This window comes from Panicum virgatum, chromosome 5N (genome assembly GCF_016808335.1).
Source record: "Panicum virgatum strain AP13 chromosome 5N, P.virgatum_v5, whole genome shotgun sequence".
Classification (NCBI taxonomy): Eukaryota; Viridiplantae; Streptophyta; class Magnoliopsida; order Poales; family Poaceae; genus Panicum; species Panicum virgatum.
Window position 1 is genome coordinate 66,278,574 of NC_053149.1, and position 24,480 is coordinate 66,303,053.

At 48.9% G+C, this 24,480-nt stretch overlaps 2 protein-coding genes across 4 annotated transcripts; both read left to right on the plus strand.

Moving 5' to 3' along the window:
* The first annotated feature begins 3,775 nt into the window (after nucleotides 1–3,775).
* On the plus strand, nucleotides 3,776–9,842 carry LOC120673821 (abhydrolase domain-containing protein C22H12.03-like). 3 transcript variants are annotated; one of them, XM_039954839.1, is made up of 13 exons: nucleotides 3,776–4,057; nucleotides 7,031–7,177; nucleotides 7,255–7,281; nucleotides 7,398–7,488; nucleotides 7,647–7,690; nucleotides 7,778–7,876; nucleotides 8,313–8,370; nucleotides 8,464–8,516; nucleotides 8,625–8,726; nucleotides 8,821–8,886; nucleotides 8,997–9,121; nucleotides 9,198–9,369; nucleotides 9,447–9,842. In XM_039954839.1, exons 1-13 carry the CDS (start codon nucleotides 4,025–4,027, stop codon nucleotides 9,531–9,533), a joined length of 1,104 nt encoding a protein of 367 aa, XP_039810773.1. In that variant the 5' UTR covers nucleotides 3,776–4,024; the 3' UTR covers nucleotides 9,534–9,842. The 3 variants fall into 3 exon arrangements, with proteins under 3 accessions (XP_039810773.1, XP_039810772.1, XP_039810771.1); XM_039954838.1 differs by having other exon boundaries at nucleotides 3,778–3,918; XM_039954837.1 differs by lacking the exon at nucleotides 3,776–4,057 and adding an exon at nucleotides 5,880–6,077.
* A 13,273-nt stretch (nucleotides 9,843–23,115) lies between these two features.
* Nucleotides 23,116–23,975, plus strand: LOC120671871 (ethylene-responsive transcription factor ERF020-like). The gene has a single exon (XM_039952132.1). It carries the CDS (start codon nucleotides 23,301–23,303, stop codon nucleotides 23,868–23,870), a length of 570 nt encoding a protein of 189 aa, XP_039808066.1. The 5' UTR covers nucleotides 23,116–23,300; the 3' UTR covers nucleotides 23,871–23,975.
* The last annotated feature ends 505 nt before the right edge of the window (nucleotides 23,976–24,480 follow it).

A 24,480-nucleotide genomic window follows, 5' to 3' on the forward strand; every position in this document is an offset into this window, starting at 1 on the left:
AGGGGAGAGCCCGTGACAGGGCCGAGGCACCCTCCATCCCTGGGAATCTAACCTATTGGCCGCTGAGGATGATGATCGCTCGCTAGATTCTCCTCCCTTTTCTCGCTACCACAGACTACGAATTTGCCAGAAATCCGGGTGCCGGAGAGGAAGAAACTTCTGCTCGCAACTTTAGCTACGGCTACGAAGAAACACCAGTCCCTTGTAAAAGTTGCAGCCTGTGATCATTCAACTTCTCCAACTAAACTTCAAGGGGGGCAAATCCAATTATCCAAATGGTCAGGAACCGCTTTATGAGCGCCTAGGAATATTCGGGCGGGGAGCTAAATTTGCCGGGCAAAATGAAAAAGAACATGGGCGTGTGAAGAACAGAAGAAGAGGATGGTCATGGATGGGGATCGGTTGTTGGGCCATGCCTTTCCACCGGTCAAGATGGGGGTCCATATGTTTGCGTACTTGAAATTGGGTTCGTCTGAATCCATCCCCAGTACGGCTCGAGCCTATCTTAAGATAAATCAGGGAAGGGAAAAGAAATCTTTTTGCCGTATGGATTAGGTGAGTGTCATCATTCATGACACATGCGGGAGGATCGCATCGAATCTCTCTGCATTCAAAAGAAGGTGTCTGGTCTTATTGGGGTACCCATAGCCGGATGGCGGAACACACCCGTCTATTCTCCGAGGGAGAGTACTCGGGGAAGTGCTAAGCTATTCGGCCGATCTAGCTTGGGGGCCAGGGCCGGGCATTCGGGTTACCCGAAATTTTCGGGTCGGGTAGTTCGGGTTTTAGGAATTTCGGGTTTCCAAAAATGATACCCGAAATCAGTTGGGAAAAAGAAGAACCCGAAAATTCGGGTACCCGAAAATTCGGGTTCGGGTTTTACCCGAATTACCCGAAATTCTGGAACTCCACATATGCAGTATAAAATCAAATCAAATACACCCAACCATACATCCAGTTCACACGTCCAAACTGACAGTTCAAACGAAATTAACTAACACTTCACACGTCCAAACCGTGACAGTTCACACTTCACATATCACAATTAATAAACATAGTTTTGAAGCACACAAATCAAATCATAGATGAAAAAACAAATCATTTCGGGTTGTTCGGGTATTTCGGGTACCGTGGCCCAATACCCGAACTACCCGTATTAATTTCGGTACCGTGGGTTGGAACCCGAATTAGGGTTCGGGTTTTTCGGGTTCGGACTTTTCGGGTTCGGGCTCGGGTTTTTCGGGTTCGGGTATCGGGTATCGGGTTTTCTGCCCAGCCATATTGGGGGCAAGAACGCAAGAATACACGGATTTAGAGTGGTTCGGGCCGCCGAAGCGTAATACCCTACGTCCACTGTGCGGTGTATTGCACTAGGTATGAATGAGTCTATCCTCTGCCCAGCCGGGCTTCTTCTGAGCCTGAGTCCTTCTCTAACGGGCGTCTCACTTTTATAGAGCAAAGGAGGACGCGTACACAGGCGTTGGACACCGACAGGTGGGCCCAACAAGGATGTATACTATACTGAAAAAATACTAATGGTGCTACAGTGGTTGGGGATCTCTTCTCGGATACGCTTCCTCGTCCTGTAGACTCTCTGACCGAGGGGAGTCTTTATTTGTCCCATCGGCGAGGCGCCCGTTGGAGCAATGTAGCTTGCGGCGTAGTCTGTCGAGGCTACCGTGCAGGTGCCTTAATGGGTGAAGCCGAGCCGTCGTGTCCATCTGTCATGGCAGACTGACAGGCGCGGCGTGGGCGGCGCCAGCGGCTCCTCTACACGTCTTGGTAATACGCGATCAATAGTGTCTCCTGGTCAAAGACTTGCCTCGGCTTCTGCTATATCAATGCGGACGTCCACCTACCGCAATGAATGTAGTGGAAGGTGAACCTTTAGTATGGAGATCAAGTGGCCTTATATACGTGTATGTGCTTGCAGACACGTGGCAACTCCGGACCTCCCGGGGCGGGGTGTCAATTCCTTCCCTTAGTGAGGGGTCCGGTTACTATACAGGGGGTCCGGGACTCCGCGGGGGTCCGGACCTCCACGGAAGGTCCGGAGCTCCCGGCTGTTCGGGCTGAGCGCCTGCTTTTCCCAAACACGTGGTGCTCCCAGACCCTTCCCAGCTGGGGGACGGGTCCGGGACCGTTGTTGGGTGAACAGGGCTCCGGACCGCGGGGATCCAGCTGTTTGGACGTAGTTAAGGACAACCACAAGGCTCCTGCCCAGACATAGTAAGAGGGGGTACCCCAGTCCTGGGTACCGACAGAAGGCATTTGAAATCGCAGGTCAAGTCGTCTATTCAGATTTGGTTGCCCTGAAGAGTTTGTCTCTGCATTAGGTGCAGAGGTCATGAACAGTCTGAAACTCTGAATCGCAGAGTGGCAAGGCAGAACACCAGAAATTCGGATGCAAAATCCTGAGAATTTCAGGTTCCAAGTGGGGATTAAACAGCATTAACTGTGTCTGTGAGGTTGATAGTACCAGCACTAACAGTAAGGCAGTAACACTGTAGATATGGTGTCAGGTACTGAAGTATCATGAGAGCTTTGCAGGTAATGACAATACAACGCAGAGTGTATACACTAGGAAGATGCCTGCCAACTGAACATTTGGATTGTTCGATGATAACAGCAAGACTACTTGGAATGATGGTATTCCTCCTGGGATTATCTCTGTTCACGCGGAGACAAGCATTCATGCACGCAGGGGGTCGACGTCTATTCCTTATCCAATGAATATCCATGACTGAAAAAGGGGAGAGGAAAATGCAGCAGACATGGGGATCGATCAGGATACCCTGAAAACGTACACCACACAAGCAATCGTCGCTGAACCTGAATGTCACAGCCCGTGGGCCGTTTGGGCCAGACTGAATGTGCGATACTTAGCAAAAGCTACTGTAGCGTCGCGATTACTGTAACAGCGGCACGGTACTTCCCAATTTAGTCCCATACCGAAACGGAAACGGAACAAAGGCAGACCAAGTTAAATAGCCGGTCGCGAGAAGTTAGTAACTCCGGATCGATTCTTTTGCGCGAAGCGAGGACGAAAGCGCAAGAGAGTTAATTACCAGGTGTAGTCTACTCAACGTGTAAAGTAGATCTTAGCCGTTATCTCGGGCCGGGTCGTTACACTGGACGTTCAAGCAGGCAAGGCAATTAATGTCTCTTGCAGGTGAGGTGCGTGCACCTTGGACCAGGGCGACCTTCGTTGGCCTTTGGTTCAGAGATGACTTGCAGACCATGAGATGGAATCAGGAAGCTCCATCTCTTTTAAAACACCCGCTCTCCTTTTTTCCCCTTTCTTCTTTCAAGAGAATGTGGTGATGAAAGTAAAACAACAGCCCATCAGGTTTAGAAGGACATCTGTCTGTGAGAGTCCAGATCAACAAGCCATCGCAGAAAATTTGTTTCTAATTAAAGATCAACATTGACAGGACGCAGGCCAGCTGTTAAGGTAGCAGGGAAAGCTTGTTCAACACCTTTATCTTAAGAAGGCAGAGAAGAGAGCACATTAATACCTCTAGGTGGTAGGTGCATCTCTTTGTAGGAAGACAGAGAGCTGAAGGTGACGTACGAGCTACCAGCAACGCCGGCCGATCGTACCCAGGAGACCAAGAACAGCGAGACGCCGTGTCGGCATTCAGATGCAAACGAAGGACTAGAGAAACAGACAGAGAGGACTCTTTTAATTTGTTGCTTGGTTCTATTAGATTCAGGGCACGTACAACGTCTAGACAACGCCGTCGATTTACATCGATTGCTGCAAAATACGTCTTCGCGGAGGGCATTAAACACGGAGAGAGAGGAGAGCCGTCGCGTCGTTCGTCTACGGCATTTGCTCGTTCTCCCAGGCGAGTCGACGCCTCCGCACGCCGTTGTATGATCCTGCTCCAGTTCAGCGCCGGCTGCGGGGATCCGGTGCGCCCCTTGTACCCCTCGCTCCGTTTTGGCCCTCATCTCCACGCTCACTCGTGGTGCAAGTCACCGACGGCGAGTTTCCTTTGTTGTCGTTGCTGCGCTCGTCATGCAGCTGCTGCTCCGGTCCTTCCTGATGAGGGTGAGACGGCTTGGCATGGGTGCTCCACTCCCCTTTCTTGCGCGTGTTCTAGTGCTCCTTCTCCTCTCCATGTATTGCAGCACGGCAGCATGCTTGCGACCTGCAGAACTGCCTCCCCCCTCCGCTTTGTGTTTGGAATTCTTTGTGTTTTCGGATGAGGAAGATGAACAGTAGAAGCTAGCAAAGGATGCTTAGTAATACTAGTGTGTTCATGATTTTCTGAAAACCATAGCAAAATAAATATAAGTTTAAATGAGCTTAAACTTGTTTTGTTGGATCTGTCTTGTGATGTTTTACATTTAAAAAATATGAATGCTCATGCTACTGTTTTGTATTTTTATCTATAGACTTATTTTCTGAGCATGTTATGCCTGTACGTCATGGTACAAAATGTTTTATGGTTTTATGCCATTTTTTTAGATTTAATCTTCGTTTTTGTGCTTGGTAGTTGCTATTCAATTAGACAATCCTTCTAATTATTTGCTATTCAATTATATACATGCTTATATTTAAGAGTCATACATATTTTCTGAATATATTGTGCATTCCCTTATGCATACAACAAAATGACTATAAAGATTAAATTATACACTAGATCACCATGGTATATGTGCTAAAAAATTAATTAACTATCTCGTAGACAGCTAAACAGACAACCCACTGTACAAGCTATCTCTTTAACTGTCTGTATGTAATAAACAGCAGCTGTCTAAACTGTTGTACATGCCCTCATCGTTTTCCCCCAACAACAACAACCACCATTGGTCATGAAGGCCGGACCTGCAAATTTCCCTTTCGACAAAGCGTTATGAACAAAGGTCTGGCGCTTGCAGGATCGATGAGCTCGAGCGCTTGGTTTCAGCCGTTCAACTAATGTCGTCCGCCGCCACTGTTCGCTGCTGACTCGATGCGATGCTGATGCGAAATGCTACAGGCCACTTGGTGCCCCTGGCGTCTCAGTCAGAATGCAAGCCGATCAATAACCAGTTGTGAGGGCAAAGCTCAGACTTCTGCGCCGCCACCGGCACGCCGCACGCGTGCCCGCCTTCCAGAGGCTAGAGAGCCTGGAGCAAAGCCAGGCGGCGGCGCGCGTGGAAAGCCCGCGCGAGAGTTGGGCAGGTTCGCGCGGTCGAGCACGCCCTCACGAACTGTTGCGCGAAGACAAACGGCCCACGCACGGCGCCCGTCGTGCAGTCGTCTTGGCGTGGAGCATCGAAACAAGCAGCGGCGCGCCGCCACCACCGTGCCTGCTGCGCACGGAGCACGGTGCACGCCGCCGGGCACGACGGTGGCGTGCAGCCCTCGGCGTATGGTTTTGTGCGCGCGGGAGCCAAAGCGCTCGTCGGAGCACGAGAGCAGAGAACTCGGGAGGCAGAGGGACAGCGGCCGCGCCGGAGCAGCCCGCGGCGCGGCCCAGCCGGCGGCACGGCTGGGTCCGGGTCGCCACGCCCCCCCCCCCCCACCACGCAAAACCACCCGCGACTCGCGCGGGTCCCAGCGGCGCGAGAATTTTCATTATCACAATGACACGTAGAGTCATTCTAAATCATTAACGTATGAATTAGAGTGTTAAATTCTGAAAGACTTGCAATTAAAATTCAAATTTTAACATTTCTGCCCGCCCACCGACCAGACACGCCGCCGCGAAGACCTTTCCCGTACCCAACCCCACCTGTCAGTCACTCTGCCGACCAGCCACGTGTCCAAGGGTCCCGCGAGCCAGCCTCTAGAGCTTTGGGTTCTCCGCCCCCACCTTTTTCCGCCCGCCTCCCCGCCACGAAAAAAACGAGCGAATAAATCGAGCATCTTTTTTATTACAACGAAAACACACGCCAATTTGGCTCGTCTCGGTGCGCCGCCCCCCGCTGCTGACCACCCACTCGCCGGTGATCTGATGGCGGCAGCGCCGCGTGCACCGCCGCGCGCGCTCTCCGCGGAGCTGAGGAAGACCGCGCTCGGCGCCGCGGCCCTCTCCGCGCCGCGACGGGGTGCTAGGGTTCGCGCGGCGCGGCCACGGGAGGTACGGGCTCTTTTCGCTTGGTCTGGGTGGCCAAAACAGTTCTGTGTTCGCTCGCCGTGGTCGTGGCTGTAGGAGCTAATGCTGGGTCGGGTCATGGGTGCTGCCGCATCGCGTTGTTGGGTTCAAGCTGAACTGGAGGTTTTGGTGCAATTTGGGTGGTGAATTGGTGATTGGCCTAATGCAGATTAACTGGGCCAGCTTCACCGCAGAATCTCACTGCTATTGAAGCAACAAAGTGTTATTCTGATGCATTTCTTACATTTTGACCGATCTGCTTTGCAGGCTGCTGCTTTGATTGTTTTGATTTCATAGCCATAGCGTGGACTGTGTTAGACCCATTTTGTGGTCGTATGATTGTCCTAAAGTATACTTAATATATATCCTGGAGACAATAGAAGGAATAAATTTTAGGGTATTGGGAGTAATGACCATGTCCATGTGTATACCAGTGATTGATCTTACAGCTGTAGTGACAAGTCATTAATTTTTTCTGTGGCAATTTTAAGTGTTTGCTGTGGTAAACTTAGGTCTTCTGTGATCAGTTTAGAGCTTTTTAAGTGTTTGCTGTGGTAAACATAAGTCTTCTGTGGGCAATTATAAGGTAGGGTTCTAAACTGCAAAAAAAATCTTACTATGGTCATTGCTAAAGAGTATAGATGCCACATCTATTTGTATTCATACTAATTCAACTATTACTATTTCTTGTTTTTTTTATTTCAAAAAAAACTATTTCTTGTTTTTTTATTCCATAAAACACATATGACGCAATGAGAGGTAGATGTTGGATCTCAAACTGGGTTGTGATGAAGAGTTCAGAACTCAGGGAATTTTATTACATGAACATTAGCTTGCCTGCATGTATTGTTGTTTTCTGCCCAAATTGTCCAATTTATTTATCACCAACAGAATCTGAAACTTTTTGCTGTTTTTGTACATTTGCTTCTTGTTTTCAGGAGAATTTCGATAACCATCGCTTGCTGATGTCATCTAATATGAATTCAAGGTCATTGGTGTGCGCGCCATGCAATTGTGCTCAAATGGCTTTGGCCGACACAATAATTGCTTATCAACCTGATGTTGACAAGCATGCTGGAGTTCTGGTATGGGGGCTTTCAAGTATTTGTATGGGACAAGTCCTCCACCCTTCTGCTAACAAATGTTTTCTGTCCTCCTGCAGGCCTATGAACTGGTCCAAGGAAACCTTGTAAGTTTTGCTTTCACTTCAATGATTTGCCATTAGTTGTAACACTACCTCAATGTTGAAAGTTTCCTGTTCTATTGAGTATTTGAGATAAATCATATTCAACACTTTAACTTCAGGTGCAGTGGAATTCATTTATGGACAAATCAATACCTGATCCACCAACAGCTGTTCTCCTTCATGGCATCCTTGGGAGCAGGAAAAACTGGGGTAAATGAACAATGCTCAACTTGTGCCTGTAATTCGCCTTCATCCTGCATTGGCGCATTTCACATTTTGTTATGTGTTTGCAGTTGAGCAAAAACCTTAATACCATTATGTTTTGCTTGCGAACCACATTACTAACAAACATTTTTTTTTCTGCAAAGGATCTTTTGCGAAGAGGTTGGCTCAGGAATTCCCAATGTGGCAGGTCATTATATCTATCATTCTGATGATGTTCTGAATTGCTCAACAATGCAGAAACTAACAAGGACTGATATTTGTTCTCTTCATGCAGTTTCTCTTGGTTGATTTGCGATGCCATGGCGACTCAGCATCAACTAAGAAGCGCGGCCCACACACTGTTGCCGCAACTGCTCTTGATGTTCTAAAGCTGGTTTGTAGCTTCTTGCAATTTATGCCTTGTCCCCCTTTTTTTCTAATGTCTTCTACCTTCATTTTTCGTCAATAGAACAAGATGTGTACCTTGTTTGAAAATAAACTGCATATATGTCCAATTGGCTTGCACAATATCTGTAAATTCATTTTTATTGCAAATCTAGCTTTATGAATTTGGGGACAGGCTGGATTCCCAGTGTTTGGTGACTTGGCCTAACTCTGTGTCATCTTACACACATCAGAATCATAAAACAAAATGCAGGTTTGAGGTTACTGTGATTTAATAATCAGCACTATGAAGTAACTTACAATGCGATTTTTTTGCCTGGCATTACACCTGTTCTAAAACTTGTATTTTATATCTGCTATATGTTATTCTCAGTTGTTAACACCTTTTCAGCTCCCTTATCTTTTGCTTTATCTAAATCCAACAGTTAGTGCAGCTCAGGCTAACCCCTCGGGTTTTGGTTGGTCACAGCTTTGGTGGAAAAGGTTTTTTTTTATGTTTTTACCTTTTAGAAATGGACTGCTTTATATTGGAAGTAATTAAAATGTGTCTTTGATACTCATAAATGTCTTTTGCAGTGGCCTTGAGTATGGTAGAACAAGCTGCAAAACCACTTGCTCGTCCTGTTAGAGTGAGCTTTACTTCTAGTTCAGCATGTTGTTAGTGTAGTGGAAATGAGGTTGCAGATACTATTTATTCTCTTTTGTGGTTATTTTCTCAATATTCTGTTCCTCAAAAGGTATGGGTCCTTGATGCTACTCCTGGCAAAGTTCGTGCTGGAGGAGATGGCGAAGATCACCCTGCAGAACTAATTGAATTCCTCAGGAGAATGCCTACGCAGGTTGGCCTTTAAAAGTTCTCTTAGAAAACTAATACTACTCGTGCTGGGTGACTGTTTTATGATTCATTTTTTTGCATGTATTGGTGAAATCCAGGTTTCTTCAAAGCAGGAGGTTGTCGATGTTCTTGTTAAAGAACAATTTTCTATGGATGTTGCACGGGTATGATTGAATACTAATTGCTCATTAAAACACCCTGTAGGCTACTCTATTTTGTTCTCTCTGATGAAGCAACAGGGATTTCATTTCTTTTGATTGGTTATTTGTTCCAGTGGGTGGCCACAAATCTACGCCGGAGCAGTCCATTAGGTCAGCAACCATCTTCAAGCTTTTCATGGACTTTTGATCTAAATGGCATCTCGGAGATGTACAAGTCTTATGAAGATACTAACTTGTGGTAAATCTTCATTGATGCCAGTTGAGATAATCCTCTGAAACTATTTTATTGACTAATTGAATGTTGCACCATTCAGGAGGATTGTAGAGAATGTACCAAGGGGTGTTCATATTAATTTTCTAAAAGCGGAACGAAGTTTGCATAGATGGGCTCTTGAGGACCTCCAAAGAATTCATACTGCAGAAGAATTTGCTGCAGATGAGGGTGGAGGAGTTGAAATGCACGTGCTTGAAGATGCTGGACACTGGGTATTTTGACATCTGCTTTATGTTTTTTACTAAAGTTGCAAACCAAAAGATTTGATTATTTGCATGTTTCCTTTCAGGTTCATGCTGACAACCCAGATGGTCTGTTTCGGATTCTTTCATCGACCTTCCGAATCGAGACTACTATAAGAGGAATGCAAGACTAAGTACCAAACCTTAATTGATCCAGCAATGGTATGAGATGAGGCAATGACATGAATAGAAGTGTATATTACAACGAGGGGGAAACCATCAGCGATGATGCTAACTGCTACCATTGGCGCGGTTGTTCATTTGTTCATTCTTTTCCTGTATGGCGTCTGTAACATGATAGTCATCTACACTTGTGCTGTTTCTTCGAGGAACAACCTGTAATTTACAAATTTTATCAGTTATACACTGAATGTATCAGGAACATTTCCAACTTGTCTCATTAATAGACATTGAACTTTTCAGTTGTGAGATTTTGAATTGAACTCCTTGTTTTAGAGTCCAGAGTTCAACTAAAACTCTTGGTACACAAATCTGGGGCTGAAATTGGGGCGACTAGTGCTCTGCTTCCTGTGCACTGTCATGATCGGTGGGCATCATCCAAAACGGAACGCACATGAGCTCCGTCATATCTGGGCACGGGCGCATGGTCTCCACGCTTTGGTTGTCCAGGTCGAAGACGACCAGCGACCCACCTGTTAGAGCTCCGCCTTGCTCCGCGACGACGGCGAACAGAGACGAACAGAGCTCCGCCGGGGGGTCGACGGTGAACTCACCCTTCCGGCGATCCCCGGCCAGGAACTTGATGCGTAATCGACACACCAGTTCACACTCAATCTCACCGAACCGATCGCTAGGCGAATTCACTCACGCACGCAACGAATTTGACTCGGCGGGAGGAAGAAGATGAACAGTAGACACGAGAGGAATTCACGCTCTAACGCACGGTGCCGCACACCGTTCTCCAATTCAACTCGCAAGCTTCATCACCGGAGTACAACGGGCATATAAAGCCCAAAGGACGCACCCACGATCCACCACCAAGCCTAGAACGCCGGCATGGACCGCCAGCCTCGCCACGACGCGGATGACACGCTCTGACGCGCACGCGCCGCGTGCTGGAACTGCTCCCGCTCAATGCGCCCGCTCCAACGGCCGCCATCTTCCTCCGTCCTGATCGCCCGCACGACCCAGTCTTCAACGATCCACGTGATCGGCTCCCGATCACGCCGCCGCCCGATCGCCAAACGATCAGCTCCGCCACAGTTCCCGCGCACACACACGCTCACCTGCAATCACACGCGCGCCACGGACTGGCTCGTGCACAGCCATCCGTGCACGACGCACGCACACGCAGCGCGCACACACGCACTGGACACACGCACAACGCCCGCGCGCACAGACCACGCGCTTGGCGCACACACACAACGCCCTGGCGCGCACACACGCCACCAGGCTTGAACACACGCACACTCCGTCGCCATGATCGTGTCAACGGCGATGGGTTTATTCCCACATTCACCCCCTAAACCCAGCGCCCTACGCCGGATCCCAGCGCCACCGACGCCGGACTCTTCAGAGAAGAGCTGCTTCGGTCGACTCGTCGCCGATATCTGCCGTGGCCGCCATGACGACCTCCTTCTTCGGCTTGCGGCAGTCGCGCGCGAAGTGGCCACGGACGCCACAATTGAAACATTTGCCAATGCTTGACTTCGCCTTGCGCCGTGCCCGCCATTCCTCCTCCGTGAGCAGAAGCCGTTCGCCGCCTTGATCACCGGAGTTTGCCTGTGCGCCCGTCAGCTGAGCCCGCCGCCTTGATCGTTCGTCGAACGCCTTGAGCCGCCCGAGCGCCTCTTCGAACGGCATGGACGCCACATCGCAAAACTGCTCGATGCCGGCCACCGCCGGATACAACCGGTCAGGCACGGTGTCGAGCAGCTTCTTGACTAGCGCTGCGTCATCGAGCGTCGATCCGAGACTCGCGAAGCTCGCCTTCATTCCACTGATCTTGCCGGCGTAGACGTCCAGCGCGTCGCCGTCCGCCATGATCAGGGAGTCGAATTCCCCTCTCAACGTGGCGAGGCGCGCCGTTCGCACACGATCCGCGCCGACGAATCGCGTCTTCAGCGCCTCCCACACCTCCTGCGCCGTGGCCTTGGTCGACACCTGCATCAAGATATCCTCCGGTAACGCTTGCAGGAGATGTGCCCGCGCCGTCTTGCTCTTCCGTGCGTCCACCTCGGCGCCGCTTGACGTAGACACGACCTCCCAGAGGCCCTGCGCGTCGAGGATGGCCTCCATCTTAATCGCCCACGCCGTGTAGCCTGCCGGCGTTAGCACCGGATAGCTCACGGAGCCGGACGTCGCCACCCGCTCAACGATGACCTCGCGCGTCCGCAGCTTCCTCGGTGGAGAACGACCACGCGATCGCTGACGAGGTGGAGTCGCCGAGTGCCGTGGTGAGGACGACATTGCCCCCCGGAACTAACCGGCTCTGATACCACTTGTTAGAGCTCCGCCTTGCTCCGCGACGACGGCGAACAGAGACGAACAGAGCTCCGCCGGGGGGTCGACGGTGAACTCACCCTTCCGGCGATCCCCGGCCAGGAACTTGATGCGTAATCGACACACCAGTTCACACTCAATCTCACCGAACCGATCGCTAGGCGAATTCACTCACGCACGCAACGAATTTGACTCGGCGGGAGGAAGAAGATGAACAGTAGACACGAGAGGAATTCGCGCTCTAACGCACGGTGCCGCACACCGTTCTCCAATTCAACTCGCAAGCTTCATCACCGGAGTACAACGGGCATATAAAGCCCAAAGGACGCACCCACGATCCACCACCTAGCCTAGAACGCCGGCATGGACCGCCAGCCTCGCCACGACGCGGATGACACGCTCTGACGCGCACACGCCGCGTGCTGGAACTGCTCCCGCCCAATGCGCCCGCTCCAACGGCCGCCATCTTCCTCCGTCCTGATCGCCCGCACGACCCAGTCTTCAACGATCCACGTGATCGGCTCCCGATCACGCCGCCGCCCGATCGCCAAACGATCAGCTCCGCCACAGTTCCCGCGCACACACACGCTCACCTGCAATCACACGCGCGCCACGGACTGGCTCGTGCACAGCCATCCGTGCACGACGCACGCACACGCAGCGCGCACACACGCACTGGACACACGCACAACGCCTGCGCGCACAGACCACGCGCTTGGCGCACACACACAACGCCCTGGCGCGCACACATGCCACCAGGCTTGAACACACGCACACTCCGTCGCCATGATCGTGTCAACGGCGATGGGTTTATTCCCACACCACCATCCGGCTCCTCCATCACATTGTGCATGAAGTAGATGCGGTTCCCCTTGATCCCATACTTGCTCGCCGAGCACAACAGCTGCTCGTTCCGATCGCTCAAGAGAAACAACTTGTCGCCCAGGTCATCCACCTCGCGTAGAGTCGCCGTTGGCCCCGACAGGTCATCCTGCGCACGCGCACTGTGAGGATCTCGGGGGTGAATCCCTTGAGGTAGACCTGCACATCGAACAGCTCGCCGCTGGAGGCCACCACGTACGGACTCGAGCAGTTGGACTCGTCCGGGAAATCGGCATGCGCGTACTCGTGGTCGCTGAACTCCGGCGCCGGCGAGAACTCGCCAAGGTTCCCCCGTCTCGGCGAAGTAGAACCTGCCGCCCACTGCGGCGGCCTCCCAGATGACTCACTTCTTGGGCGGCGCGTACTCCGGTGGCAGCCCCACGTCGCCGATGTCGTACTCGTGCACGGCCCACCAGGTGTCCCCGACGCGGCAGTGTTAGTATTGATCTCCACCCGTTGGCTCAACGGCGAATTGGGCCCTTGACTCGCATCCAGATCGGGGACGCCTAGCCCAATGGATGGCTGGTGGTTCCCCATCGTGCAGTGCCATATATAGAGGAGGTGGGGACTGCGGCACTGGTCACGAGGTTCGTCGCCGCTACAGTGTCCCACTGTCCTAACCCTAGTCCGATCGAGAGGGAGGCGCTGAAGCGACGGGAAGCCGCCACCAGCGCCACCGCGAGCCCGTCGCCCCTGTGCCACGCCGGCACCGCCACCACGACGCATCTACACCGTCCGTCGCTGCCTGTGCGCTGCCTCCATCGATGAACGAGGTTGTGCCGAAGTCGTGGACGGCAATAACAGTGAAAGGTATGTCTCACAGTATAAAAAAACCCACTCGATCTGTCACTAGGAGATCCAAAGATCCTAACAATGGTACCAGAGCCGATCTAGTGAGTAGATCGAGATGGGGAAAGAGTCAAAGAAAGGATTCGGTCACGAATCGAAAGAGGAAGAAAGAAATTTCGATCTCGGATCGAAAGAGGAAAAGAATATAGCTCAAATCCTAACCCTAAGAGAAAGGACGGGAGGAGCAGGGACACACCTGGCTCCATACCACCACCACCGCCGTCGGCCAAAGACGTGCGCGATAGAACTCCCGAGACGCCGGCTTGCCGGCGCTCCACCGCCTCCGTGCGGGAAAGAACAGGCCGATGCCGCGCACACCACTCGGCGCCCCTCTGAGCGCGTGCGCACGGGCCCCAAAGGGCATCACCGAGGGGCCGCACGCGTGCACCGGCGAGGGGCGCCACAGTGGCGCCGCCGACAATCTTCCTACGCCGCCTTCGTGTGGCGCTGAGAGAGAATAGAAAGGGGAGGGCCGCGGCCACGGGCGGGCGGGGCCTCTCCTCACCGGCGCCGGCGAAAGGGGGGAGGGCCACGGAGGCGCGGCGCTCCTCCGGCCGCCATGGCCGCCGCCGCTCGGCGCTGCGAAAAGAAAGGAGGGGAAAGAAGCAAGTGAGCCATGGCGTGGCGGCCAAGCTGCGAAAAGAAGGCAATGGCTCAAGGTCCCGCGGCCATGGCGCGGCGGCCGGACCGGGCGGCGCAGGGGTTGGTGGCCGCCACCGGCGCCGCTAGACACGAGCTAAGAGAGAGGAGGAGGGAGAATGGAGCTAGGGTTACGCGTGAGCGGGCTGCCGCGGTTTTGATCCGCGAAAAGCAAGGCCGGCTGTCGGATTCGATCCGACGGCCCGGGAGCGGCCGGATCCTATTGGGCCGGGATACGGCCCGTGAGGGAAAGGGGGACGAGCTGTGCCGGGCTGGTTAGGCGGCCCGTCGTCTGCTGTCGGGCCAAAGGCTCAGGCGGGCGTCGCGAGCAGGTCGCGGGCCAAAATCGCAAGCGGGCTGCTTCAACAGAAAAGAAAATTTCAAGTTTCTCGATTTCAGAAGCACTCCTTTGAATTTTTTTGCATAGTTTCTATCTCTATACAAATTTGGACCAACGGGATAATTTGTTTTAAAAAATATTAAAGTTTACAGTACTATTGCTAATGAATAAGTTTTTTTGTCATGTTTCCGCTGCAAAGTAAAAGTTTCATCCTCTATTTAAATTAGAACCAACGGGACAATTTAAATAGAGGAGTAGAAAGATGTTGCTTTAAAGTTAAATTATGGTATTGTTATTTTCTGACCAACGATTGATGATAGCAATATTATGAGTTTATTATGAGTTTAAAGTTCAAGGTTAAATCTCTGACAAATTTTGCATCAATGTGATCAATTTTCAGAGAAAAGAGAAAGACAAAGAATTGCTTCTGAAAAGAAAGAAAAGTTTTCCGCTGCAATAAAGAAAAATAGACTCAGATGAGTTTTTTCCTGTGGGAAAAAGGAGCCTTTAAGTTTAAGGTTAAGAAAAGCTTCCGCTATTGTATGTCAAAGAAAGAATGTTTTGGCACTATTTTGCCATTGTAAGTGTCAAGTTGAGCGTTAGTTTGCTCTTAAAAGAAAAGAAATTTAAAGTTTATTATGATGTTGTTATTTTCTGACCAAAGTTGATGATGGCAATATTATAATTTTTATTCTAGTGATGTGTTCTATTTCTGGCCAACGTTGATATAGAATTGAGAGTAAAGAAATATTGTATGTTTTAATTTTGACCAACGTTAAATTAAGATATACAATTCTTTCCAAGTAGAGAGAAATTAACAGATAAAAGTTGATTCCGATCAACGCTACAGATAAAGTTTTGAGGTTACTCAGCTGTATAGTTGAGGTTAAGAAAGAAAAATGCTTGTTCCATTCTGACTTTTAGTTTATATGAAAAAGAGATGCAACTGTTTTCGAAAAGGTTTTGGTTTCTCTCACTAAGTTTTGCGAATATTGAAATTCGTTAAATTTTTTGATTAAATTGGAACCAACGGGAAGATTTAATCAGAAAAGAAAGTATGTGTGCATGTTTTAGTCATTGTGACCAAAGTTTTATCTCTATATTATATTTTACCTTGCCCTTCAACAGTAACGATAATGGTTGAAATGAGTTTGACGCACGTTCAATTTGACCAACGTTGAATTAAACATGCGTTGCAAATAACTTTGAAGTTTTATACCGCCTGTCGGAAAAGTTTTGGCACTTGTGTCACTTATATCCTGCTTGAAAGGAAAAGTTGTGATGGCTCATGTACTATTTGAGTATCACATAAAAGTAAAGAAGTCTGTGGGAGCTTTTAAAGTTATCCCAGCAATTCTCATGTATTACTATAGTGGCATGTTGGATAGTGACTTGAAAAGAATTGAAGGACAAAAAGAAAATTGTATGCGAATCAAGATTGCAATCATGACTTGCAAAAGTATAGCAAAATGAAGAACTTGATGAGTTCTTGGAAGTGTAACAAATGAAGAACTCTGAGGAGCTCTTGAAAAGGAATGAGGAAATGGTACTCCTATTATTTTGCATGATTTGATCATATGAATAATGTTCAAGTAATGAAAAGGCTCCTCGTTCACAAGGGTTAAAAATAGTTTCGAAATTATGGCAGCAAAGTTTGTGCCATATTTCGAGGGGGAAAAAGATTAGAAAGTAAAGAAAGATTAAAATTTAGAGAGATTTTCTCTGCAAAGTTAAATGCGATGCGCAAAGTTAAATGCGTAGCATTTTTAAAGCAAGAATGATCTATCAAATAAGAATATGACCGAAAAGGGAGTACAACGGTCATAACATTGATACCCCAATCACAAAAATAAGTGAAATTCTTGAGGTTTTTCAGCTCCAAATAGGAAGAAAAGATAGTTGAGCCTCAAATCAACCAAAAAAAGGTGGTGCTTAAAGCACCATATAGGGCTTGTAAAGACTAAACCCAAACAAATACTTCATCAAAGTGGCAATAAGCTATGGAAGATGTCATGGGACCAGAGACCTAGAAGTTTCAAACTTGTTTTGAAACATAGAGTGAGTTCTTAATGGAGCCAAGACAGTAGGCTATAATGGGTCTATAAGATTGAAACGTGACTCCGGAGGGAACATGAAAAGTTGCTAAGCACGACTTATGGCAAAAAGTTTTGTGCAAAGAAAAGAATAAGTTATAATGAGATATTTTATTCAGTCTCATGAAAGGATTCTTTTAGAATCATGATGACGTTGGTGCATACTAATTTGAGAATTGCATCAGATGGATGTTGGAACAACATCTCCCAACAAAAATTTGTACGAGAAAGTATATACATGACATAATCAAATGGTTTTGTTGTGGAAAGAAAAGAATATTACGATACCACTTGATGATATCAGATCATAGAATAGTAGCATCTAAAGTTTTATGAGAACAAAGAAAAGTTTTGGGTTTTAAGTAAAGGTCAAAAAATCAAGATAACAAATTGTAAATATGCAAAGTTCAAAGATGGGAAATCCTTTTCCCGCAAAGTTCAAAGAAGGTTATTATGACCTCTAGTTTTGATAAGAGAAATCTCGGTGAAGATCCATTCGGTCCAGGAATGGGAATTCACTGGGATAAAAGAAAAAGGGTATTAGGAATTTCGCAGAGAGCATACTTAAAAAAGAGTTCTAAAGATATATAGTATGTATGTGAGTAAGCCTACGCTTGTCCTATTGTCAAGGGTAATAGTTTTGGAATTTTCAGGATTTCAGGAACTGTTATATGAATGATCAAAAGGAAAAGGTTCCATGTGCCTCAGCTGTTGGAAGCAAAATTAGTGCTCAAAAGAATTTATCCTGACTTAGCGCAAGTATCTGGGACATTTTGACAGAAGTCCAGTCCAGCAATAGATCACTGGAATGGAGATATTGTCAGCCTCATGCTAAGTAAGAAAGGAACATGTACTCTCAAAAGATTGTGAGTAAAAAGAATTAAGTTTTGACGAGATATTTAGTGAAGCCCACAGTAGTAGCTAACACTGGAGTTTTATTGTGAAAAAAATCCATAGCAAAATAGTTGTGATTCATAGGTTGTGTACCCAAAGTTGGGTTGTGTACCCAAAGTTTGGCATTATATGAGGCTACAGGACTGGCAAAATAGTTAAAAAAACCATTACCCGGAATTGATAATGGTAGACAACAGCAATATATCATTCGAATGTTTTTACTCCTATGGCAATATGTTAAGTGTTGCTGCCAAACACATTGACAATGGCTTATATGTTGCAAAGGAGAAAATACAGAATCATATAAAATCATGGAGCACCAAAGTATCAAGCAAGTGTTTGCGGATCTGCTTACCAAAAGGCCTACCGCCCAAGTTGACATGGGTTTTACGGGAGGCCTATGATTTCTGGATTACTAAATGACCCAAAGAAAGGTTAAGGTTTTGTTTCAATACAGAAAGGTGCATTGTGGCTGTTAATCTGATGATAAGTGATAACTGTCATGACGAAGTACGCTCTACGTACCGATCTGCAATGAGATGAGGACCGAAAGCAAAGCAAGTAAAGAAAAGTAAAGAGTTAAGTTCAAGTTGAGAAGTTTAAAAGTGTAAGGTGAGATCAATGGGGAGAATGTTAGTATTGATCTTCACCAGTTGGTCCAACGGCGAACTGTGCCCTTGACTCGCGTCCTGATCGGGGGACGCCCAGCCCAATGGACGGCTGGTGGGTCCCCGTCGCGCAGTGCCATATATAGAGGAGGTGGGGACTGCGGCACTGGTCACGAGGTTCGTCGCCACCACAGTGTCCCACTGTTATAATCCTAGTCCGATCGAGAGGGAGGCGCTGAAGCGACAGGAAGCCGTCACCAGCGCCACCGCGAGCCCGTCGCCCCTGCGCCACGCCGCCACCGCCACCACAACACATCTACACCGCCCGTCGCTGCCGGTGCGCTGCCTCTATCGATGAATGAGGTCGTGCCAAAGTCGTGGACGGCAATAACTGTGAAAGATATGTCTCACAATATAGAAAAACCCACTCGATCTGTCACTAGGAGATCCAAAGATCCTAACATGCAGTACAGGAACTTGGGCTCGGCCATGTACAACACGAGGACGATGCAGGACGCGATGCAGGACGCCGTGGTGGGCGCGTCGGACATGTAGCACTTCCAGCTCGCGGGCAGCGCGTGCTCCGTGTCCGGCAGGGCGAGGCTCCGGCCGGATCGGGGGTCCCAGAGCCGGGTGCGCAGCGACCCGGAGTCGTGGAGGAACACCCGGCCGTCAGAGGTGACGTGGAAGCTGTTCTCCGTCAGCTCCGGCACGGCGTGGGTGAACAGGCGCCAGTCGGCGAGGCTGAACGCCGTCTGCTGCCGATTGTTGGGGGGCATCCCGTGGTCGTACACCAGCAGCAGCGTGAAGCCGAACGGCGGACGGCTGTCACCGCCCTGGACCGACGCGCCGGCGACGGTGCTCGTCATCTCCATGAGAGGCATTGACGGTTGATCGATCGATTCGCTGGGAACGTGCTTACTCGAGAGACCTAAGGACTAAGAGCATCTTTAAGAGCTTTTGTACAATTTTATCTAAATTTAAAGTTTTACAAGTTTTATAAAAAAATACAAAACCTCCTATAGTATGGGTAAACCAACAGACTCTTTAAATCTGCACTCTTCATTTGTTATTTTGCTAGTGGACCCCACATGTCATACTTATTTTTATCTTTTTCCCCACCTCATCTCCTTTCGTTGCCCTGCGATTCCTCTGTTCTTGGAGCCGGCCCGCTAGTGAAAGACCAGAATCTGACTCCACGGCACCACCACCGTCCGTGGTCCATCTCTTTCCCCGTCGTCCAGCTGCCCTCCATGGATGCCCATGCCCCAGCAGGCCGTCATGCTATACCCCAGCCCCTGGCGTTGGCCACGCGGTCCCCATAGTGCAGCTCGCCAAGGTCTTCCTTAGGCACGGCTTCCACGTTGCCATAGTCATTACTGAGCTGCCTGTCCTCCTCACGCTTCAGGCCTTGGAGCGGTACAACAGCGAGCGGGGGCTCGGCGAGGGGTGACGGCAACGGCCGGCGGCAGCGGCGGCTCGGCCGCGTGGGATGCTGGAGGCGTGCGAGATCTGCGGCGCTTGATCGGAGCCTAGGTGAGGGGCGGCGGCGCTCTGATGGGTGTGGGGCGGGAAGTGGGGTGGGGCCATGCTGGCGGGATACAAGAGCTGATGGACTGCATTTTTGTCCAGCGACGCCTCTGGATACAAAACAGGGATAAAAGACGAGGTAGATACAAGAGTTGTTGGATGGAGTTTTTTTATTCTTTTTTTTAAACCAATTTACTCAAAATATAAAAGCTCTTGGAGATGCTCTAAGGTCAATCTGCGCAGACCTGTTTGGATTGGAAGATGCCCCGCCCCGCCGCGCTCGATATTTGTAGATGCAATAATCCGACTCCATGTCGTATGCGCCGCTGTGCAATAAGAGAGCTGCACCCGTGTCCGTCTCGACTCGTTGCGCGGGTGATGATCCCTTTTTGCCTTCGAAAAAACTAAACGCTCCTGTTAAAAAGAGAATCAATCTTCTATATTATTCTTCTCCATGTAAGGAGATATTTTTCATGAAGCACTCTATAGTTAGTAATAAATAAAGGGAGTGTTTAGTTGGTGAAAAAGTTTGGGTTTGGATACTGTAACACATTTCATTGTTATTTGACAATTAATATCCAATTTTGAATTAATTAGCATTATTAGATTCATCTCTTGTGAATAAGTTAGATTATGTAATTAGTTTTTTTTTCAACTGCATTTAATGCTCTATGCATGTGTCCGAAAATTTGATATGACGGGTACTGCGCAAACTTTTTTGGGAACTAAACACCCCAAAATTATAAATTGCTAGAATATTTAGAAATTCTCTAATAAAAAGATAACTCTTTGTTTTGTGCCAAGGTCCCTCTTCTATATCTATATCTATATGCCTATTACTAAAGCCAGTAAGATTTCCACCTAAATTTTTGATTTGGTCCGTCCTTGACATGTGAGTCTCAGTCCATCCCATATGCGAGTCGGACTAATCTTTCGTCAATCGGAATCCTAATTGGAATCTGGACTAATCAATTAGAATCATAATCGGACCCGGATAAAACAATCAAAATTCCAATCGGATCCCAGACAGTAAATGTCTCGCATGATCACAACATGGTCTGTACATGAAGAACAAGCACAAAGTTAATTATATTATTTTCTTGATGATATTACGTAGAAAGTTAATTATATTATTTTCTTGATGATATTACGTAGATTTATTATATTACCCGTAGTAACGCACGGGCATTATACTAGTCTATTACTAAAGCGAGTAAGATTTCCACCTAAAATTTTGATTTGGTTCATCTTATGTTATTAACATGTGTCTTAGTCCCTCCCATATGCAAGTTGAACTAGACTTTTGTCAATCTAAATTCTAATTAGAACCTGAACAAATCAATCAGAATCATAGTCGAAACCCGGATAATGAATCCCAAATGAATTCCAGACCATCAATATCTCGCATAATCACAACATGACCCGTGCAAATGGAGAACGAGCACGGCAGTTGTAGGCGAAGAGAAGATGGTGGGCCGTGGGGTATCATCAAGGCCCGGGTTGCATTCTTGCAAAGCACAAGTGCCAGTGCCGATTGCAAGTCTTATGTTACGTGTCCATCTTCATCTTCGTATGAGAGTCCATCTTCAAGTGTCGGAGCACAAGTCATGTTAATTTCTCCAATACATATACTAAATAATATACAATCAATACATATTTAGTGATGTTGTAAATATCAGGACATTCTATTTATAAATTTCTGTTAAAGGTGGGCAGGTTTGATTTGGACAGAGCTAAAAATCAACAACAATTTAGAACGAGAAGAATACCATGTAAAATATTTCGTGAAAATTTACACGGGACACTTTAAAAATTAAAAGTCACTGGTATCCAGCCGAGAAGTGGCCGACCTGAGGCCGGTTGCAGGCCGTTGGTAACCACGCAGTGCAGGTAGCAACGACGCCCAACGCCACAGAAACCAGAAGGTCCGGCCGAAGTCAGCAAGAAACTTTCTTCCAAGGCGTGTGGACGTGTGGTCAGCTCAACACGTGCCAGCTGCAGTTTGGTATCTTCTTTGCTCTTCCACGCTCTCTCGCGTGGCAACATAGCCAACAAACCGCGAAGAATCGGCCATCGGTTTCATGAAGCACATCTGCGAGTTGGTGAAAGAAAGGAGCTTGCTGTAGGGCCTAATTTGGACGGCACAGATTTGCACTTCAAAGATTAAGTGTGGACGAGATGAACCAGAAACCGTCGTGTTCATACCGATGAATGATACGCAGAGCTCTGTGTCGTTGCCTGGCCGAGAGGGAAAGGGAAGGGACTGACCGCCTTTGTTCCGTTTCCTTTTCGGAGAGGATTTTAGCTCGGATTTGACCCGACTCGGCTTTAACTCGGCACAGATTTCATGTTTGTCGTGCAAGAACTAAAGTTGATACTGCCACATGCTTCAGATATGACGCCTGCCTAAATGAAATGAACGTGTCATTGGGGTGGATAGGCGTAGTAGTGCGCTTGCTGCATCCCTTTTGTCGCGTCGCTGAAAGTGAAAGAGACACGATCAAAGATGCACTCTCAGCGGTCTTCAAGGGAAACTTTTCGTCAAAACCCAAAGGCATTGACGTTACATGTGCACGAAACTGTGCAACAAAAGCTGGTGCAGGTTGTGAGACAGTGCTCTGTTCTTGGATGCAAGAATCAGAACGTGGTCAGGCTGCCTTTCTGAATTCATTAACATGTGGATTCTGAATCTCTGTGATTACTGAATTTTAATCCCTGCAAAAAGGATGTTACTGAATGTTAGGTAAGCTCTGTCCAACTCTCTAAAAGACCAGATGGTTGCGATGATGGCCAACAAGTTGCCTGACTGGTCCATTAAAGAGCTGGACGGAGTCGCTGCTGAGAAAATTGTTATGGACGGGGGATAATCAATCGGTTCCAGGAAAATGTATGGTGGCCTGGGATACTGTTTCTCGTCCAGCAATTTTCGGTGGCCCTGCGCCTAGCCGGAATTGCCCTCAGGACCGCAAATGACGGCGAGCCTACCTGGAGGCTGGAGCACCGAGAGCTGACGTTCGGTCGGTCAGGTGGCCGTGAAGCACAAAGTTTGACTGCCCTGGCCCCATTTGAAAATTTTGACCCAGCTGCGAGCGAGCGTTGCTCCCCTACCGACCTGCCCGCCAGAAATGTCACCGCGACGTCAACTCTGCAGCTGCTTCTTTTTATTCAAACCAGCAAAGGTCAACTCATCTCAGGGGTTGACCTCTCACATACATACTCCCTCCGTTCTTAAATATATGATACTATTGACTTTTTTTCTTTATTTGATTATTTTTTTTTCTACAAATATTTATACAAATAGCCAAATCTTCAAGTTAGATTTAGAGTACTCTTGATAATAGATGTAAATGTACTCATTTTACTTCATTTAACTAACTGATTAATTAAATAATATTAGTCAAAGTTGGAAAAAAAAGTCAATGATGTCATATAAAAAAGAACAGAGGGAGTATAAATACAAGCAGTCCGTGCAGATCCAAGGTCAGCAGGCCGTGCCGGTGCCACCTCGAGAACGCAAGTCGCGAGCTTTGGAGCCATCTCAGGAGGGAGGACGAGGCTACGTCCAGGAGGCTCGGCAGAAGATCGCCGGGGACAGCGCGCGCCATGAAGCTCGCGGAGCGGGGCGACGAGCCGGAGTCGGAGCGGCGGCGCGGGTACAAGGGCGTGCGGCGGCGGCGCTGGGGCAAGTGGGTGTCGGAGATCCGGGTGCCCGGCACGCGGGAGCGCCTGTGGCTCGGCTCCTACGCCACGCCCGAGGCCGCCGTCGTCGCGCACGGCACCGCCGTCTACCTCCTCCGCGGCGGGACCGGCGCGGGCGCCGCCGCCGCCGCCGGCGACGTCGCGGCGCTCAACTTTCCCGAGCGCGCGGCGGCCGCGTACGGCGCGGGCCGGCTGTCGCCGCGGTCCGTGCAGCGCGTGGCGTCTGACGCCGGCATGGCCGCCGACGCGCAGCTCGTGGCGGCGCGGGACAGCGCGCCAGCGCACAGGCACGCGGATCGTCGCACCGGCATTGCCAGCGCGCAAGGCGGCGGCGCGAGCGCGCGACCGCGCTATCAGGACGCTGGCGCGTACACGAGCCAAGCGCGTGCTACCAGGAACAGTGCGGGCGCGAGCAGGGAGCAGCAGCCTGTCTCCGGGGAGATTAGCGTGGATGACATAGAGATTCTGGTGTAATAACTAGTCAAAATAAAGATAGAACTGAAATTAACTGCGCAATGAATAACTTTTTTGGCACGTACAGTGCCATTGCCGAATCCAAATGCATGAATAAACCAGATGATGAAAAGGAGAAAAACACATTTCAAATTTTCAATGTCAAGCAAGCTGAGGCTGCTTCATCAGTCAGAACTCATAACGCAAAAGCTTCTTGGTCTTTGTTTCCTGAGCTGGTCTGAACGGCCACCACCGTTGCCTGGCATCCAATGATCCAAACCAACCGACCGAGCGCCGGGCAGTTGAAGATGGTGACTCGAAGCGAACCCATCCAGTCAATGAGTCAAATCCAATGGCAGGTAAAACCGATATAGCGAGCGTCATCTTTGGCAGGTAAAAACGGGTTTAGACGCAACCTACCGAGGACCGTTAAATTTTGACCTGGCTTGTTGATGTGGGCGTGAAAAGCATAGATACGATCGTATTGTTACTGCTCCTCGACTACAACTGGGGGGATGTTGAGGTGAAGTCGACCACGACGCTGCCGTGGTTTCGCTCCTCGACTTGGTCGGGAGTCTACTAGAAGCTAGAGAGGTTGCTGCAGGTTCTGGAGAACGCAGTCAGAGTTGAC

Excerpts from the sequence above, each read along its gene's own strand:
- LOC120671871 (XM_039952132.1), top strand. The coding sequence starts at position 23,301 with ATGAAGCTCGCGGAGCGGGGCGACGAGCCGGAGTCGGAGCGGCGGCGC.
- LOC120673821 (XM_039954837.1), top strand. The coding sequence starts at position 5,952 with ATGGCGGCAGCGCCGCGTGCACCGCCGCGCGCGCTCTCCGCGGAGCTG. Across the intron at positions 7,489-7,646 it reads TGGGAGCAGGAAAAACTGGG|GATCTTTTGCGAAGAGGTTG; the intron begins GTAAATGAACAA and ends TTTTCTGCAAAG. Across the intron at positions 7,877-8,312 it reads CTCTTGATGTTCTAAAGCTG|TTAGTGCAGCTCAGGCTAAC; the intron begins GTTTGTAGCTTC and ends TAAATCCAACAG.